Source organism: Solanum stenotomum, chromosome 12, assembly GCF_019186545.1.
Source record: "Solanum stenotomum isolate F172 chromosome 12, ASM1918654v1, whole genome shotgun sequence".
Lineage (NCBI taxonomy): Eukaryota > Viridiplantae > Streptophyta > Magnoliopsida > Solanales > Solanaceae > Solanum > Solanum stenotomum.
In genome coordinates this window covers 16269906-16287502 of record NC_064293.1, presented here as the reverse complement: position 1 = coordinate 16287502, position 17597 = coordinate 16269906, and the positions used below count along the sequence as shown (strand labels likewise).

General features: G+C 33.7%; 2 protein-coding genes and 1 non-coding gene across 6 annotated transcripts; 2 read left to right on the top strand and 1 right to left on the bottom strand.

Annotated features, from left to right (window-relative positions):
- Positions 1-3293: 3293 nt before the first annotated feature.
- On the top strand, positions 3294-3410 carry LOC125849594 (U5 spliceosomal RNA). Its single transcript, XR_007444672.1, has one exon. It is a non-coding gene; the product is annotated as a U5 spliceosomal RNA (small nuclear RNA).
- A 1317-nt stretch (positions 3411-4727) lies between these two features.
- On the top strand, positions 4728-9959 carry LOC125846880 (kinesin-like protein KIN-7E). Of its 4 annotated transcripts, none has more exons than XM_049526562.1 (13): positions 4728-4949; positions 5349-5438; positions 5531-5631; positions 5729-5842; positions 5933-6014; positions 6084-6151; positions 6231-6299; positions 6393-6517; positions 6762-7098; positions 7479-7574; positions 7656-8684; positions 9198-9511; positions 9633-9959. In XM_049526562.1, the coding sequence occupies exons 1-13, from the start codon at positions 4778-4780 to the stop codon at positions 9943-9945; spliced, it is 2910 nt and encodes a 969-aa protein (XP_049382519.1). In that variant the 5' UTR covers positions 4728-4777; the 3' UTR covers positions 9946-9959. The 4 variants fall into 4 exon arrangements, with proteins under 4 accessions (XP_049382519.1, XP_049382521.1, XP_049382520.1 ...); XM_049526564.1 differs by having other exon boundaries at positions 4805-4949; positions 5353-5438; positions 5535-5631; XM_049526563.1 differs by having other exon boundaries at positions 4805-4949; positions 5353-5438.
- Positions 9960-10463: 504 nt separating this feature from the next.
- On the bottom strand, positions 10464-11859 carry LOC125846894 (BURP domain-containing protein 3-like). Its single transcript, XM_049526582.1, has 4 exons — positions 11821-11859; positions 11570-11678; positions 11414-11428; positions 10464-11311 (listed from the first exon to the last, which is right to left on the bottom strand). Exons 1-4 carry the CDS (start codon positions 11857-11859, stop codon positions 10464-10466), a joined length of 1011 nt encoding a protein of 336 aa, XP_049382539.1.
- Positions 11860-17597: the final 5738 nt, after the last annotated feature.

The window sequence follows — 17597 nt, the reverse complement described above, 5'->3', positions numbered from 1 at the left end:
TTTTGGTTTTGCCTTATTTCATATTTATGTCTTCAAATTTTGAGTGTACACAAGTAGACACTTATATTTATGTAAAGTTGAACAAGTAGACATATAAGTCCTATATAACATAATATATGTAGGACGCAAATGTAGGATGCCACATAAGACGAATGTGTCTATTTGTTCAATTTATACAAGTTTAAGTGCCTAAATCTGCACACCCAAAGTTAGAAGACATAGATGTCAGTTGAGACTAAAGACCCGTTTGGCTATGCGATATGAAATCATGATATGAAATTATGAGATGAAGTTGAAGTTTTGTTTGGACATACGATCTGGACTTTTTATGTTGTATTTTTCTCATAAACATAAAAACTTCATAAGTTGTAAAAGTTAAAACTATCAAAATTGTCCTAATTGCTTATACAATTTTACCAAATAAACAAAAGTTTATAAAATTGCACTATACATTATTTACAAAGTTATTCTAAAAACATACAACATTTATTGATCAAACCTTAATTCAATAAAAAAAAAAAATTGAACATAAGTTGTAGTGTTCAAGTTGTTAGTAGCTAAGAAAATTATTTTTGCAATTAATGCCACAATGATAGTCTTGTCCACTCAATATAATGATGATTTTTTTATTATTATGAAACATTGATTTGAATGAAGTAGTAATAAATTTGATAAGAAATAATATTTGGTGAATGTAAATGGTAAATTAAGAATTGATTTGAACCAATTTTTTTTGTATAACTTACATATATCCATAGTGTAAGACCTAAATTACATCTTATCCCTACTCTTTTCTATTTTACAAAAATCCCTTAAAATATCATCCATTCAGATACATAAGTTTCATCCGGATACATTAATTGTTATACATTATAAAACTTATTTGTTGCGCTTAATATGGATATTAACATAAAATTGATTTTCTTTCCCATAAATCACGCAGATCTGATTGATATCAATCCACTCCAATCTGTAACAATTCCACAAAATTCAAAATTTAGATTTTCATCTTCTCCATCAATTCTAAATCGTAAAAGTTCCACAAGAGGAATTGCCCTTCATTAGGAAGTTGGCAATTGTAACAGCAGGCCAAGCCTTCACTCATCTAATAAAGGTTTATCATGAGGAAAATCTTCAGTTGGTTACGAATGAGATCTATAGATTTGTCCAGCGCCCTAATTATTGTGGTTTCTTCATCTGATTTGTTGGTACACAAATAATGCTCTGTAATCCAATATTAACCGTTGCATTTACCGTTGTTGTGTGGAAATTCTTCTCGGGAAGGATACCTTGCGAGGATAATCAAGAACTCATGGGTACATCATGAAGAGTGGAGGGATATAGATATATAAGAAGAAACGATGATTTTCCATATGGTGTTTGTGTCATTAATTCATTAGCTTCTTATCCGACAAAGGAATTATCTTTTGTATTATCTTCTTATCCATCTCCAGCCGTTCAACCACTTCCTCCACCATTCCCTCTTCCCTCTTCATCATTGGTATATAGTTTTTTTTAATGTATCATTGTTATAGTTTTGTTTTGTCGTTTTGATGTGAATATGTAAGTCATGATACATTAGTGGTAAATGACCCGCGTGTATTGTAATTTTGTATCTATAGATTATGATGTGGTAATTATTTTGTATTCGAATGTGATTTGTATAAAAATGTATCATCATAATATATTGTGTATGATACATGTAATAAATGGATTAACAATTGAGACGAATCAGATACGTTTTGAATATCGAGTATGTGTATCACAGATTAGTATAATGTATCAGGTTATTATTGTGTATATTGTACATATAAATAGTGTAACAATTAAGATATGTTAAATACTTGTTTTGATCAAGGCAAACGTGGATGATACATTAGTATATATCAATCTTAGATTTTTGTGAATGGTTGTATCATTGATAATTTTAATGTACCTAGTAAATGTTATAAGATGGTTACAAAATTGTGTCGATATGTGTTAGTTTGTTGTTAGATAGGTGTTGGCTTTGAAAATTGAAAAGAATGTATTTCATATAATGTATCACTGAATTTTTTAATGTTTGCAGATTGTTCCATGTCGTATGAGTTTCTATGTATCAAGATTATTATGGGTAATATGTACATATACATTGTATTCTAAGTTGGATAACACTGAACAAATGTTAAAGAGTGTAGATACATAGCACACAACTGATTTGTTTTTGTCTATATAGCCTTTTAAATTTGAATAAGATTGATGATACATTGAAAAACTTGATACATGCAAATGATACATTAGGAAGTGTTCATGTATCAAGTATCTTTATATTGAACATGATAAAACTAATTGAAAATTCAACAACATTAGAGTTATGTATCAATATCTTAAATATGAATATGATACATTGCATAAAACAAGGATGAACGGAGAATCATATGTATCACAAAAAAAGGGTAAAAACAAAAAAAAATTGAAAAACATGACAATGGAGAATATGAAAATTACTTAATTCAGTGGTTTAAATTTGATTGACTAGAGAGAGAATCCTTTTGAAATTCAAATTGAGATGAAAGTTGTAACTGATAAGATTATGGAGTGAAATTAGGAGAGATTAAAGGAGTAAAAAAAGGAATGGAAAATGTGGAGTTAAGGCTAAAATACTTATGTATCCGGATGACTTAAGAATTGAGTGAAAATAAGGGATTTTGGAAATATTTTAAAATGGTAGGGAATAATGGAAATTATGAAAAATAAAGGTGTGTATATAAGTAATTAATCCATTTTTTTTTTATATTGGAGAGAATAATCATTATATGAGATATAAACGGTTTAAAAAGTAATAATATGAATTATAAGTTTTATTTACATATGAAACAAATGACTAGTAGATATATATATAAATTAAATATGAGTTGTTTTTACAAAATATAAATTTGTGAGTCAATTTTTTGTATTTGAAAAATTCCATGGAAAATTTGGGGTTTTATCTCATGATATGAAATCAGTGTGAAACCACATATCCAAACACTGATTTTATCTCATCGCCAAACACCTACTAAGTTAAATGACACGTTTATGTAACGAAAGAAAAGTGTATTTTCCCATATATTTTCCAACTCATGTTGAAGGCCCAGTCATTTGGCCACTATTTCCAGCATGAAATCCCCAACAGCCCATTTTAAGAGCAGTATGCTACGGCCCAAGAAAGCCCATGTTCATAGTGATATATTAGTCCCACATCGGCTACAATTGAAGAAGTAGAAGCAGAACCACTATAAAACCAGCTCCTGCGCCAACTAACAAAATCACGCAGCCACGCAATGAGCACATAGCGAACTATTCTTTCGCCTTTTACTAAAGAATACCGTGTGCGCGTTGCAAATAGTGGCATACGCCAATTTTTGGAGGGTTTCTCTTAATTGAGAACCCCAACAATACTAGTTCAATCTTTGGAGGGTCTCTCTTAATTGAGAACCCCAACAATTCTAGTTCAATCTTTTCCAAGTTGCTTGTATGTGCAAATTAGATTCTTGAAAGCTTGCTTTCTACTAATATGAAAATGATAATGTCGTATATGTTCTTTAAATGCCACACTAGATATCTGATTTTTACAGAGAAACTAATTATATTTGAATCGAAAGTTATTTGTGGCTTTTTACGTGAAGTTTGCCTCATGTCTTATAATTGGTGCTATTAAATCTGCAGTTAAAAGGAAAAGAGTTTTGCTCATGAATCTCGGGAGGGTTACCCTAAGCCTTCAGGTCCTCTTAAACTTTGTGTTTAGGTCCTCTTAAACTTTTGTGTTAGCGATGTAGAGTTACAACTTGTTGGTTGCTCAAAAGTTTATTTCAAAAAAATTTACATACGACTTTTGAAAGACAATAAACATGAGTAATTTGATAGCCAATTAGATATATTTTGAGTAATCATTGAGCTCTAAAATATAAGACCAATGCTTGCAATAATTTATAGAATTTTAAAACATACTATTTCCTCTGTCTCAATTTATGTGACACTTTTCATTTTTCGAGAGTCAAACAATTTAAGTTTGATTAGAAATTTGTGCATGGAATCTTCAATTTTTTTGAAATGAAATTTATATATTTGTAAACTACGTAAAAAGTACTACAAGTCACAATAATTGACAATTCAAAATAATTAAAAGATATATAAAAAATTTAGTATAAAAAAATAGAGTTGTTTAAATTTCGAAATCCACAAGTGCTACTTTAGCCTTCAGAAGGCAATTTGCTTAAATAACGTTCCAAATGAAATGTCTGGCGATAATTTCACGGTTTAGTTTTGCTGCAAAACACAAAGGAAAGAAAAAGTAGAGAAATTAGGACAAATTAGGCAAAAAAAAAAAAAAAACAAAAACCCAACTTCCCTTTTTCTTCGGTAAAAGAAGAAAAAAAGAAACTTTCTATCTGCCTTTTTTTGTTTTATTTATGCTGTGATTCTCAAATTCAATCCTTATATATATATTCTCTACTATTATTTTATATCTATTTCCTTCTCTTTCTCTTTTTCTCTGTTATTATCAAATTTCCAACCAAAGGAGAAAAGAGAAAGAGAGAGGTTCTTTTTTCTTCAAACGTTATCATATCAAATTTACCAGAAAAACAAAAAAAAAAATATACTCAAAAAATTAATTGATCTTCTTAAATATTATCGTTACGTACATTGTAAGAAATTGGACGATAATTTTTATAAGAAAATACATCCAATTTATTTTTGAGAGTGCATGATCATTTCCAATAATATAATGAGATTTTTGGTTTAGAGAAAAAATAAAATGGAGGATCGTGAAGAGAGGATTTATGTATCGGCGAGGTTAAGAACATTGAACGAAAAAGAGAGAAATGATGTTTCTGATTGGGAATGTATGAATGACACAACTATTATCTACAACAATGTTAGCTCTTCCCCATCCGAACGTATAATGTATCCTTCTGCATATACCTTTGGTATGTCCTTACATTTTATTCATATTATTTTTCAGTATTTAATCGAATACATATGCTAATTCTACAAATGATGATAATTGTTTATATTATGAAGTTTATGAGCTGAGGGTCTTTTAAAATAGCCTCTCTACCTCCAACGAGGTAGGGGTTCCAGACTCCGCTTATAGGATTACACTGGATATGTTTGTTGCTGTGATGTTTAATTTAGAATTCTTAAATGAGGCTTCAGCTTAATGGTATTTGTTTAACTGTGATTGATCAATAATCCAAGTTTGGGAAGAGTTCTGTTTGTAGCATCAACAAATCCTGTTTTACGATATTATCACATGTTAATCAAATAAATGACATAGTTTCTCTGTGTGGACGATATTGTGTTATTGGTTTATGATTTTGTTTTAGACAGGGTATTTAGCAGTGATTGCTCGACAAGACAGGTGTATGAAGAAGCAGCTAAAGAAGTTGCTCTTTCGGTTGTCAAAGGATTCAATTGTGAGTAATTTCAGCTGTGTCTGCTTATAGTTTTTGGAACATCTAGTCCATGTCCTGTATTATTAATCGGAAATTATTTATGTATCGACTAGCAAGTGTTCTTGCCTATGGACAAACAAGCAGCGGAAAGACATACACTATGACTGGAATAACTGAATATGCTATAGCAGATATCTACGAATACGTGAACAAGGTAACCAAATGCTACTTCATGATTGTCTGTTCACCACTTCTTATGTTTCAAGAGTTTTGGCTTTGCTCTAATGATCAAAATTTACTACTTGTTGTAGCACACAGAAAGAGACTTTGTTTTGAAGTTTTCTGCTATGGAGATATACAATGAATCTGTCCGAGATCTCCTTAGTGAAGATAACACTCCACTCCGTCTTCTAGATGATCCAGAGGTTAATTAGTTTGATTTACTGATCAACAAAGTTATAGTCATTTTGTGTTCTTTTGTCTCGTTTTAAAATCATGTAGAGTAATTTCAACAGAGAGGGACTGTTATTGAGAAACTCACGGAGGAAACATTGAGGGACTGGAGCCATGTGATTCATCTCCTTTCTATTTGTGAAGGTAAGAGAATGAGTAACCATGAATTTTAAACAGAACCATGGTTTTGAATTTTACGACTAAATGCTGCAGCTCAGAGACAGATTGGGGAGACTTCCTTGAATGAAACAAGCTCTAGATCTCACCAAATCATCAGACTGGTAAAACAGCTGAGATTTCTTGTCTAACAGGTTATTGAGCTTTAAAACCACCAGATTTTTGACGTATAAGTTGCTGCAGACAATTGAAAGTTCTGCTGGTGAGCACATAGGCAGGGACAACAATTCGAGTACCCTTTTAGCTACTGTGGTACGAAAATGTTTCTCTCATGCCGAACAGTATAGAGTGTTGATATAATAATGTACTGAGGTAACAACTGATTGTTTTATCATTTGAACACAGAATTTTGTCGATTTGGCTGGAAGTGAGCGGGCATCTCAGTCATTGTCAGCTGGTACAAGGCTGAAAGAAGGCTGTCACATAAACCGCAGTTTACTGACCCTTGGCACTGTTATTCGTAAGCTAAGGTTGTTTAATTTTCTTGCAGTCTTAATCGAGTTTAACATGATTATTAAACAGGTCTATAAGAAGGGCTTAAATCCTGTTATGCTTGTGTTAAAGACTTAAAGTTGTACATTATGCATAGCTTTCTAATCAGTTGCATCAAAATCTGAAATGGAAACCAGTTTTAAGCATGACATACCGCCTTTGATCACTGTCGATGACTTTGGAAAGTGAAACTATTTCAAGTTTTTTGTTTACTTAATGCAGCAAGGACAGGACCGGCCACATTCCTTTCCGAGATTCAAAGCTAACGCGGATATTACAGCCATCATTGGGTGGCAACGGTAGAACTGCCATCATCTGTACAATTTGCCCTGCACGAAGTCATGTTGATCAAACAAGGAATACTCTACTGTTTGCAAGTTGTGCCAAGGAAGTAACTACAAATGCCCAAGCGAATATCGTCATGTCAGATAAAACATTAGTGAAGCATTTGCAGAGGGAGTTGGCAAGATTGGAAAGTGAGTTAAGGTATCCCAGAGCTTGCATATTCCCTTCAGATTACGAAGCATTACTGCAAGAGAAGGACCATCAAATACAACAGGTAATGCATCTTGATGACACTAAAAAGTATTTGCAAACATGTTAAGGTAATCTGTTTTTATGGAAGGCACAATTTTGGTACAAGAACAAAATAAACGTCATCATATACTAAACTAATATAACAGTTGAAGGTCCAAATTCAATGACGGAAGAAGTATACAGATAATTGAGATTTTCAGATGTACCCTCCATTATATATATCGAGGATGTTAATAGTTGTTTTATTTCATAAATGAAGCATGTCTATCATTACCCCTGACATGCTATTTGATGTCTCTCATCGTTATCAACTTAAATTACAAGTTCATTATCCTGATTATTTTACAAATGCACTGCTGTTTGACATCTTGAATCCTTGATCAATTTTTCCTTCTCTTATAGCTGGAGAAGGAGATAAAGGACTTAATTTTGCAACGCGACATCGCTCAGAGTCAAGTTAAAGATCTGTTGAAGCTGCTTGGGGATGATGTAATACAGGTAGATGGAATTTAATAGACTCTACTAGTTTATACATTTGCTTATTCTATGCTAAAGATACTTTTTTCGCATATTTCACAGGTTGGTTTCGGACACTACCCAAATTTACGTGTGAAGAGATCACCAGATTATCAAAGCCCAATGCAACAGATTTCCATTTTGAGAGACACCCGTTACGTAGATGTTGATGTTAGAGCACATTCAATTGGACATAGCAGGTGTAACTCTGAGGATCAGTTTATACACGTGCCAGAATTTGATGAAACCATCTTTCGCAACAATGCATTTCCAATGCTATTAGTTGGCAGTTCAAATAATAGCAGAACTGATTCATGTCCGGGATGGGATGAAGCTGAAAAACAAAGTAATGAGACTTCTGAAGAACTATGCAGGGAACTTCGTTGCATTGAAACAGACGAATCAAGTATGAAGGGAACACAAATATTCAATTGTTCACTTCCTGTAGAAAATGGTGGCTTTCCAGCTTTACTAACCATTATAAATGGGGAGAGAACGAATCACGGAACAATATCACATCTTGAAAATGGACACAGAAGATCAGTGACATCTCCATACAAGGAGAATGGGGAGTCGAAATCATCACACTTTAAAGAAGACCAAGAATCGGTGTCATCATCATTTTTCGAGGAAGGTAGGAAGTCCAATAGAGATACAATGTCATTTCCCTTAGGGATTGAGAAAGCCCTTGAATCACCAAAGCGCAAGGACAACAAAGAGCCGCCCATGACATTGTTGTTAAAAGAAGAGAAAAATTCAGACTGTGTTCATTCCTCAAATGCTCCTCCAGAAAAATTATCCTCACCGTGTGATCTTAATGATGATTTATCATGCAATAGAAATTTGAAGTTATGTAAAAGTACAAGTTGCAAAGCTAGCATAATTACTGATCGATATTCTCCATGCTCAGAGGAATCTAACAGAACTGATGTTAAGTGTTCTTCAAGAAATGGTTCCACAAATATTGAACTTGAAGTTCCAAAAAGGAAACCTTTAACTGATGAGGAGGCCAAAGATGCTGATGGCGCATGCAATGCAATGACGAAGAAAATGGATGAGCTTCAACATAAAACGAGTGTCAAAGATTGTCCGGTGAGTACACTCTCTCATCTTAGAAAGCAACTTTTTACATTTCTTTAGTCTTATGTTTTCGTATTCCAATCATTCATGCGGGTGGATGACAAAAACTTATATCCTCAGTTTACTGGCTGATACTTCTAGATCCTTAGAGGAAGACCTTTCTTTCACATTTGCTTTTATCTGGAATGAGAAGGTTCCTATCAGAAATATTTATGCAGATGTCTTCACTTAATAACGGAATCCAATAGAAACTTACATTTGGTACTGTCAGATGACATTCCTTGAGATTATGATATATGCATTCGTACCGTACCTTGATGGTGCGGACTAGAAGATTACATCCTTCATTTTAACATTATATTGGAGGCGAATCCAGAATTTTTAGTTTATGCGTGCTGGATCACAATTTCTATTACTTACTGGATTCTGGATTATAGGTGCAGCTTATGTCCATTGTTTAATGCAGAAATAGAGGGAACCTAATCTTATTTTAATTTGTTAATGATTTATCCTTGTATGTCACAGGTTCAGGAGGCTGAACCAGAACATGATACAACTTCAAAGAGCGTGAGAGATGCTGAGCCAGCAGAAGATGATTACAAAAGTCGTTACAGTTGGCCCTCCGAATTCAAGAGACTTCAAAAAGAGATTATTGAACTTTGGCATACTTGTAATGTATCCTTGGCACACAGATCATACTTCTTCCTTCTCTTCCAAGGTGATTCAACAGATGCTATATATATGGAGGTTGAAATTAGAAGATTAACCTCCCTTAAGGACACATTTTCACGTGGTGAGAAAACTGTTTCCAGTGGTAGGACTTTGTCACTCGAGGGAAGGTAATATACTTGAAACTTCATTTCACGGTGTTTCCTTGCAAATAGATGTCATATGAAAATGAATTGTTCACAATTTATCCTTTTATATGTATACTTACTTATGATGTGTTCATTTTCACAGCAAGAAAGATATTCGAGAGGAGAGACGGATACTGAGCAAGCAAATGGAGAAAAAGTTGAGCGAAGCAGAACGAGAAGGGCTATATGTTAAGTGGGGAATTGGGATCAATAGCAAAAGAAGAAGGTTACAGTTGGCAGAGAAATTATGGAGTAAAACAGATGATATGAACCACATTGCAGATAGTGCCTACTTGGTAGCAAAGCTGGCTGGCTTCATGGAACCAGGAAAAGGTCCTAAAGAGATGTTTGGACTTGATTTTCCAGGATCAAGTACAAATTACAGTTTCAAAACAGGCCTCAAATCTCTTTTGTAATATTTGCTGATATATATATATATATATATATAGTCTCACATCTATTTTTCTTTGATTCTAATGTTAGTTGAGATTTTTTGTTATGCTGATTGTAATTAGTTTTAGTTTTGTACATTACTCAAGATTGGAGAAAGTGTAACATCCAAATGCCATTTGGCTTAATATATGACCACTCCCTTAGGATATTCCATTTAGATACTGAAACTAAGCTTTGTTTCGATTCAACTAATAAAGTATTTCAATTTTAGTTATATGTTTTAGGAAATATCAATTTTCAGCATAGAATCAACTGATGCTAGCTCCCAGCCCAAACAATGGCTTCTCTTTAACGTTGTTTTGACGAATCATTTTGCACGTAAAGCTTTAAATCTCGAAATCCATAATGCAGATCACAATAAATAAATAAATCATGAAACCAGAATCATTTTCATAATCATAATGACATAATACAATTAATAGCTAGATAAGTACCATGATTCTGTAATCACACAACATATTAAGTTTAAATATGAGATAGCCTAATTAATGGCCTCTTTAGAAGGGAAAATAACAATTTCATCACTTGGAAGGAAATGACAAATAGGGGTAGTTCCAGGCTTAACATTGAGTATTACAAAAGGTAATCCCTTTGGGGTCCAAAAAGATGTATCTTGGTGGCATACTGATAGTGCTTTAACTTTTGTTCCATCAACACCTATCATAGATACCATGAATGTCTTGGTTCTTCCTCCAACATGACAATAAAGCACAGCGTACGCGTAGTTAACTTTGTGGCATACCATGTTATTTCCATCCGCTATCTGTTCAACTTTTTCCATAGTGTATTTTTGAAATATTTGACTACTTTCCCCTTGTACCTCTGTTGTAATTGCTTGGATATTGTTTGTTCCTAGCTCGGATAACATGAAATCTACCATCGACTCCAATGAGGTTGCACAAAATTTCTTCTCTTTATGGAGATCTGGCTCTTCACATAAATTGATTGTTTCCTTGATTATTTGAGCATCCTTTGACTTACTATCGATTGAGAAATAATTTAGAATTTCAGGGATTTTTTCCGATGAGAAGGGAATGGTTGATTGGCGAGGCAAAAATGGTGCATCATTTTTATGTTTCAAAGAGGGAAAGTTGATAATATTTCCTTTCTTCAAGTCATTTTCGAAGAAGTAAGGTTTGTAAAGAAAATTATTGTCATCGTCTTTTAGTTCATGAATCTCTTCCTCTGTAGCAGCATGATGCCAAGGGACCAGTCCAGAATCAATGTTACCGCGGTATACTTTTTGATCGTCTTTCAATTGATGAATCTCTTCCTCTGTAGCAGCATGATGCCAAGGGACCAGTCCAGAATCAATGTTACCGCGGTATACTTTCTGATCGTCTTTCAGTTGATGAATCTCTTCCTCTGTAGCAGCATGATGCCAAGGCACCAGTCCAGAATCGATGTTACCGCGGTATACTTTCTGATTACTGTTGAAATTATGATCTACAAATTAAACTCTCAAGTCAAATTGGCTTACATAGCAAACAGAGCAATATACTTTTTAGAGAAGTCAGTTTATGTAATATATATAAAATTAAACAGATTCGTAATGTTAAAGCAAAATGCATGGAGTTGAAGAAAAACCTGTGTGGGGAAGAGAATCTTTGATCACTTTAGGCATCTGCGTGTTGGGCAATTTTACTTTCCAATAAACTTCCGGAGATATTGCTGCATGACTTACTGTGAATGCAAGCTACATATATATATATAAAAAAAAAAAAAGAGGCGATTAAATTTTCAATCAATGTAATATAAATGATCAGATATCAGTATATAACTATAAATGTGAGATATAATAGAGGAAAAATCACATATATAAGTGGGAATTTACTCACCCAAGAGAATGAGATCAAGTAAAGGAACTGAGACTTCATTAAAATTTTTTAGAATCGCTAGAAGGGCTTTGAAATTTTAGATGGAATGAGAACAGAAAATATCCTATATATAGGCACAAAATTAGATTTTAGTGGTCTTCATATATCTTAGGCATGAATGTAACATGTGACATCAAAAAGGTCATCAAATATACGTTTGATCATGCTTTTGATAAAATTACTTTTTTTTTTTTTTTTTCTATAAGAAATAGATTTTTAGTGATTTTCATATATTTTAAGCATGAATGTTACATGTGACATCAAAAAGTCATGAAATATATGTTTGATCATGCTTTTGATAAGCTTACTTTTTTGCTTTAACTATAAGAATTAATTTTTAGTTTTCTACATAGGCATGAATGTTACATGTGACATCAAAAAGGTCATGAAAATATATCTTTGATCATGCTTTTGATAAGATTTTTTTTCTAAAAGAAATAGATTTTTTAAAAAAAATTGAAGTGCTTGACCAAATTTTTAGGATAAAAATAAGTGTTTTTGAAAATTTTAAAAAGTATTTTTTTAAGAACTTGCAATATTCATAGAGTTCCTTTAACTACAATTTTTAATCAATATGCTAACAAATTTTCCAAAGTGATATTTCAAGAATCTAATTGAATTAAAATTAATGACATTGTTAATTTTTTAGAAAAATGTTGTCACTGTAGAAAGTGGTTCCCCTGATTGTTGCCCTACGCCATCGCAAATCGAAATAGTCAAACTCTAACTACAAATACCTAACACTTTTGAGAGTACAATGTTCATAAATTTACAGTCCAGTAAATAACCAAAGACCAAATGAATACATTTGTTCAATTTTAAGGTAGACAAAAAAACTAAATCTCTTTAATTTGTCAAGGATTAAAAATAGCCTTTTCTTAAAACACGACTAAAGACAATGAGATTTAATACAGTGGTAGTTTGCCTCCATTAGTTAGAATTGGGAACCACAAAGACTAAAGTAGTACAGTTTTTTTTTTTTTTTTAGAAAATGGTCTAAAACCCTCCCAACCTCTATCCGAAATCCCAACTACACACTCCAATTTTACGGGTGTCCTATTACCCACCTGAACTTTATATTTCTCTATTTTCTACACACTCTACACACCTAAGTGCTGACCTGTCATGGGAGGTGTTCTCACCTCCTCTAGGCGTGTTAGAAGGTTAATTTTAACGAAAAATTCCTCCTTCTCCAACGGTCATCTTCCCCACCTTTAAATAAACCATTATTTCTTCTTCCCCACCATTAACCCTTGTTCCTTTTATAAAAAAATCACAATTTCCTCTCAAAATTAAGTAGGGTTTAGTTGTTAATGTTCATTTCTACTTCAAATCTTGAATTTAGGGTTGTAATTTGCTCTAATTTCTTATTTAGGTCTCTAATTTGAATTTTGAATTTTCTCGAAATTCATCAAAATGACAAATGAAAACTTGAATAAGCTTTGTATGGATGAATCAGACCCAATGCTCAACGCTGTAGTGAGATGCAAACACGAGATTTTGCTGAATTTGCAAACTTCTTGATCGAAATTAAATCCGGGAAGAAGATTTTGGTCTTGCCCATGCTATGGTGTATGTGTTTTTTCTTGTATTCTTGCTACACTATATTTTGAACGATGCTAATGTACTATTTTGGATCATTTTCAGTCTAAAAAATGCAATTTTTTTTGATGGAGGGACAAAGAAGAAGTGGATCCAAGATCAAGTTTTATCCTTCCAAGATTGGTGAAAAAAATCAATGAGTTGGAGCAAGAATTATGTATTAGATAGGTTCATATTGACAACTTGAGGAACTCTAATTTGTTATTGGAGAGGAGACCCAATAGAAGGTTGAAATGGTGTAGGTTCAATAGGAAGATACTTTTGTGTATTTTGATTTGTGTTATTGCTATGTTCATCAACAAATAGTAGTTCAAGTGCTGCATATTTGGATTTCTCTTTGATTTGTATTGTTGTTATGTTTAATTAAAATTGTCAATGTATGTGTGTCATTTTGTATCTATGATGTCAATTGAAGCTTGTATTAATATGCAACACTTCATCAACAACCAATAACCTAGTCATCCATTCATACTTCAACACAGACAACACAACACCATTTGTAAAACACATAACCAACACAACATATGTAAGCACACCTGAATAGCCAATACAATTTGATAAACAACACAACAACCATTTTAAAACACAACATCATCATTCATTCATAAGGCCTCACATAAACAGAGTTTACCAAAATAAAGTCATATTTACAAGGCCTCACATAAGGCAGAATTTGCCTAAATAATGTCATATTCAAAAGCCCTCACATAAAGCAAAATTTACCAACAAACAAAATCCAAAATAGCTGGCCATCAATGCAACATGTATGGACTAACTTAAAAGTGCTTAAATACATCAACATCACTACAATTTCCATGGCATCTTTGACTGTGAAGAAGTGTCATTTTGACTTGAACTACTTCCCATTGTCTTCTTTCTTTGCTTCTCTCTAAGTTCATGAAGCTTGCTTGTTGAGATTGCTGCTTTACCATTCCATTTCAGCTTAGTTGTATTACTTGGTGTATAACCAATGTCACCAGTTATATCAGATGATCTTGCCACTTTTGCTTGTCCAGTAGAGTAGATCTTACTACTTGGCATGCTAGGCTATAGTAAAATTAGGATTATATCAATATTTAAGCTGTTTAATTAAACAAAATTAGGATTATAATTCAATAATTATGTTGTTAACATATATCAAAGACTCACATTCATGACTTTGAAGCCATTTGCAGCTTGGAACACACCTATTCCCATGACTCTTGGTCTTTTCTTAGGAGATGTGTTTCCCCTGCCCCTACCTCTTTCTCTTTTAGTAGTACCAGCTATTAAAGATGATGCATGATAAGTAGGAGGAGCAGAAGAGGATGCATGGAAATTAGTAGGTGCAGTAGGTAGGGGAGGTGCACTAAGTGTTACTGATGATGCTTTTTTTGGTCTTCTTCTTCCCCTTTTTATGGAGGCTCACCTTCTGATGGTGCTGATGGAGTTTTCTATACATATAAGAGAAAAAGTAAGTCATAAATTAAGAAAAAGTAAAAAAGTTCAAATATTACCTTTGTTTTGCCTCTTCCCCTGCCTGAACCTGTTGGTTCTGCGTTTACTGATGCAGTACGTGATGGTGCACTTTATCTTGTTGATGATTCAACACCTTTTCTTTGAGGACACCCTCTCTTGTTATGGTCTCTGACATGGCATATACTGCATGTCATTGCAAGTCCAGTCCTAGGAAGCTTCCCAGATTTCTTCGTTTCTCCAGCTTCTTTCCTTCTAGCCTTAGGTGGCCTACCAGGCATGCTTGTGATTTCTGGTGGCTCAATAGTGGGGTTTGTAGAAACTGGTCACATCTCTATGTTTGTGAGTGGTTCAATAACATTGGCATAAATCCTTAAGTAAGTTTCCTTACTGTAGCAGCTATCTATATAGTCATAAAGAGAAAACTTTTTAAAGTATAATGCAGCCACAACATGTGCACATGGTATGCCCCTTAACTGCCACACCTTACAACTACAAGTTCTCCTAGCAATATCCACTTTGTGTTGACAAAGCCCTTCTTTCACTTCAAATCCAGAAGCTCCATTAAACTCAATGGTACAATCCATAGACCTACTAATATTCTCCTCTAAAACCTTCAGAGCCATTGGAGAGAAATTACACTTTCAAGTAATTAGGAACTCCCTTAATTTGGCTATTCTTGTTATCATCTTCACTCTTATTTCTTCAAGCATAGTAATGATGGTCTTGTGTCTAGCAGCCAATATCCATGCATTAAAACACTCAGACATGTTGTTGTCTACGGAGTCACACTTTACTTCAGTATTGAAGTAAACTTTGCACCAAAAATTAATGTTGTAGTACATTAAGTTATCCATCATTTTTTCTGGACCTAACAACTTCATCTTCTCTATATTGTTCCTTAATTGGGACTCAAATGTACTCTTAGTTATCTTCCAAAATTGTTGTCTTCTTTGAAGACCCCTCCAATCCTTAGCCCAATTAGCTAATATATGTCTAGCACACATTCTATGTTCACACTTAGGTAATATATTTGTAATTGCTATAGACATTCCCTGCAATAGATGATGATTAGGTCACAATTACATATATTGAAAATTACAAAATAACTTCACATACCTTTTGCATATCTGTAATCAAGGTGAGACCTTCACCATCTCCAAGTCCTAGATCATCCCTTATGCACTTGACAAACATGGTCTATGTGTGTTTGTTCTCTTTTTCAACTACTGCCTAAGCAAGTGGCAACATTTGATTGTTACCATTCCTGGCCATATCAACTAACAATTGGCCTTTACAAACACCTTTAAGGAAACAACCATCTAAGCCTATGCACTTCCTACAATGTATACATGCCTTCTTTAAAACATCAAAACAGATGTAAAAACTTTGAAATATTGATTTGCCTTCTGCATCAGGTTCACCAACTTTTACAATACAACTGGTCCCTGGATTGGTCCTCAACAATTCATCCTTATAGTCAAGTATTCTTCCAAATTCCACAACATGATCACCCATTATATCTTTCAATACTTTAGCTCTTGCTCTTCTCACAGTAGTCTTGCCAAAATGAAGTTTTAACTTTTTCATAATCATCTCCTGCAACTTGAAGACTCTTATGTTTAGTTGCTCAGCTATTCTTTCTCTGAAGGCTTCAGATAAAAACTTTGCATTGCATAAGTTATAATTTCTAGTTGTTTTGTTGCAAGTATGCTTTGGATTGTAAGTTTTTGTCATGAAATTATTTGTTGTCTTGTCAAGACATCCAAACAAAAGCCATGGACAACCATCTTTTCATCTAACTCTAACTTTCTTTGGCTTATTCACCCACTTCTCCACCTGAACCCTCCTTCTAACTGCATATTTAGTTACTGCTTGTCTAAATTCTTTCACATCTTTAAACACCATGCCCAACTGCAACACAACTTTCTTTGCAGTAGGATCATGAATGATTTTTTGAGTTTTTGAATTCCTCTTTCTTGACAACTTGACCCTTTTTGATCTACCAGATTCATGTTCATCATCATTACAACACTCATCTTCATCTAACTCAAAACTATCCTCATCAAAACTTGCAAAGTAAGGCTCATCACCTCCTAGCCTTCCTTCATGACTTACTTTATCTGTTTTAGTTTCATCAAAACCTAGATCTGGTCCAGCTTCACCTACTGGTACCTCTTCATTGTCAGCTGCTATTCTTTCCCTTCTTTTCTTTCTTTGAAAACTTCTCTTTTTAGCCCTCAACTCCCTAACCTCCTCATGTACATCACTACCATACTCTTCCTCATCATCATCTCCAACTAATTCAGCTTCAGACTCAACACTATCCTCAGTTGAATAATCAGAATCTTCTATTTCTTCTTCTGAGAAATCAGGTCCAGTAGGACCAACATCTATATCATCATCAGTAGCACCATCTGCATTAGCAATATTGAAAGGAGGTGTGGTAGTGAAAGGAGGTGTGGTAGTGAAAGAAGGTGAGGTTGAAAAAGTAGCAACAGGGTCCTCACTGTTTAAATGGTCTTCACCTACCCCAAAGTTAAAGTTTTCACTCTCACTAGGCCTTGTATTAAAAACTGAACTAGATTCTCCCATATCCACATGACTACCATTTTCTATTAACATGGGCCCCACAATTGCCTCATCAACCAAATGCCTAACAAATACCTCTACTTTATCCC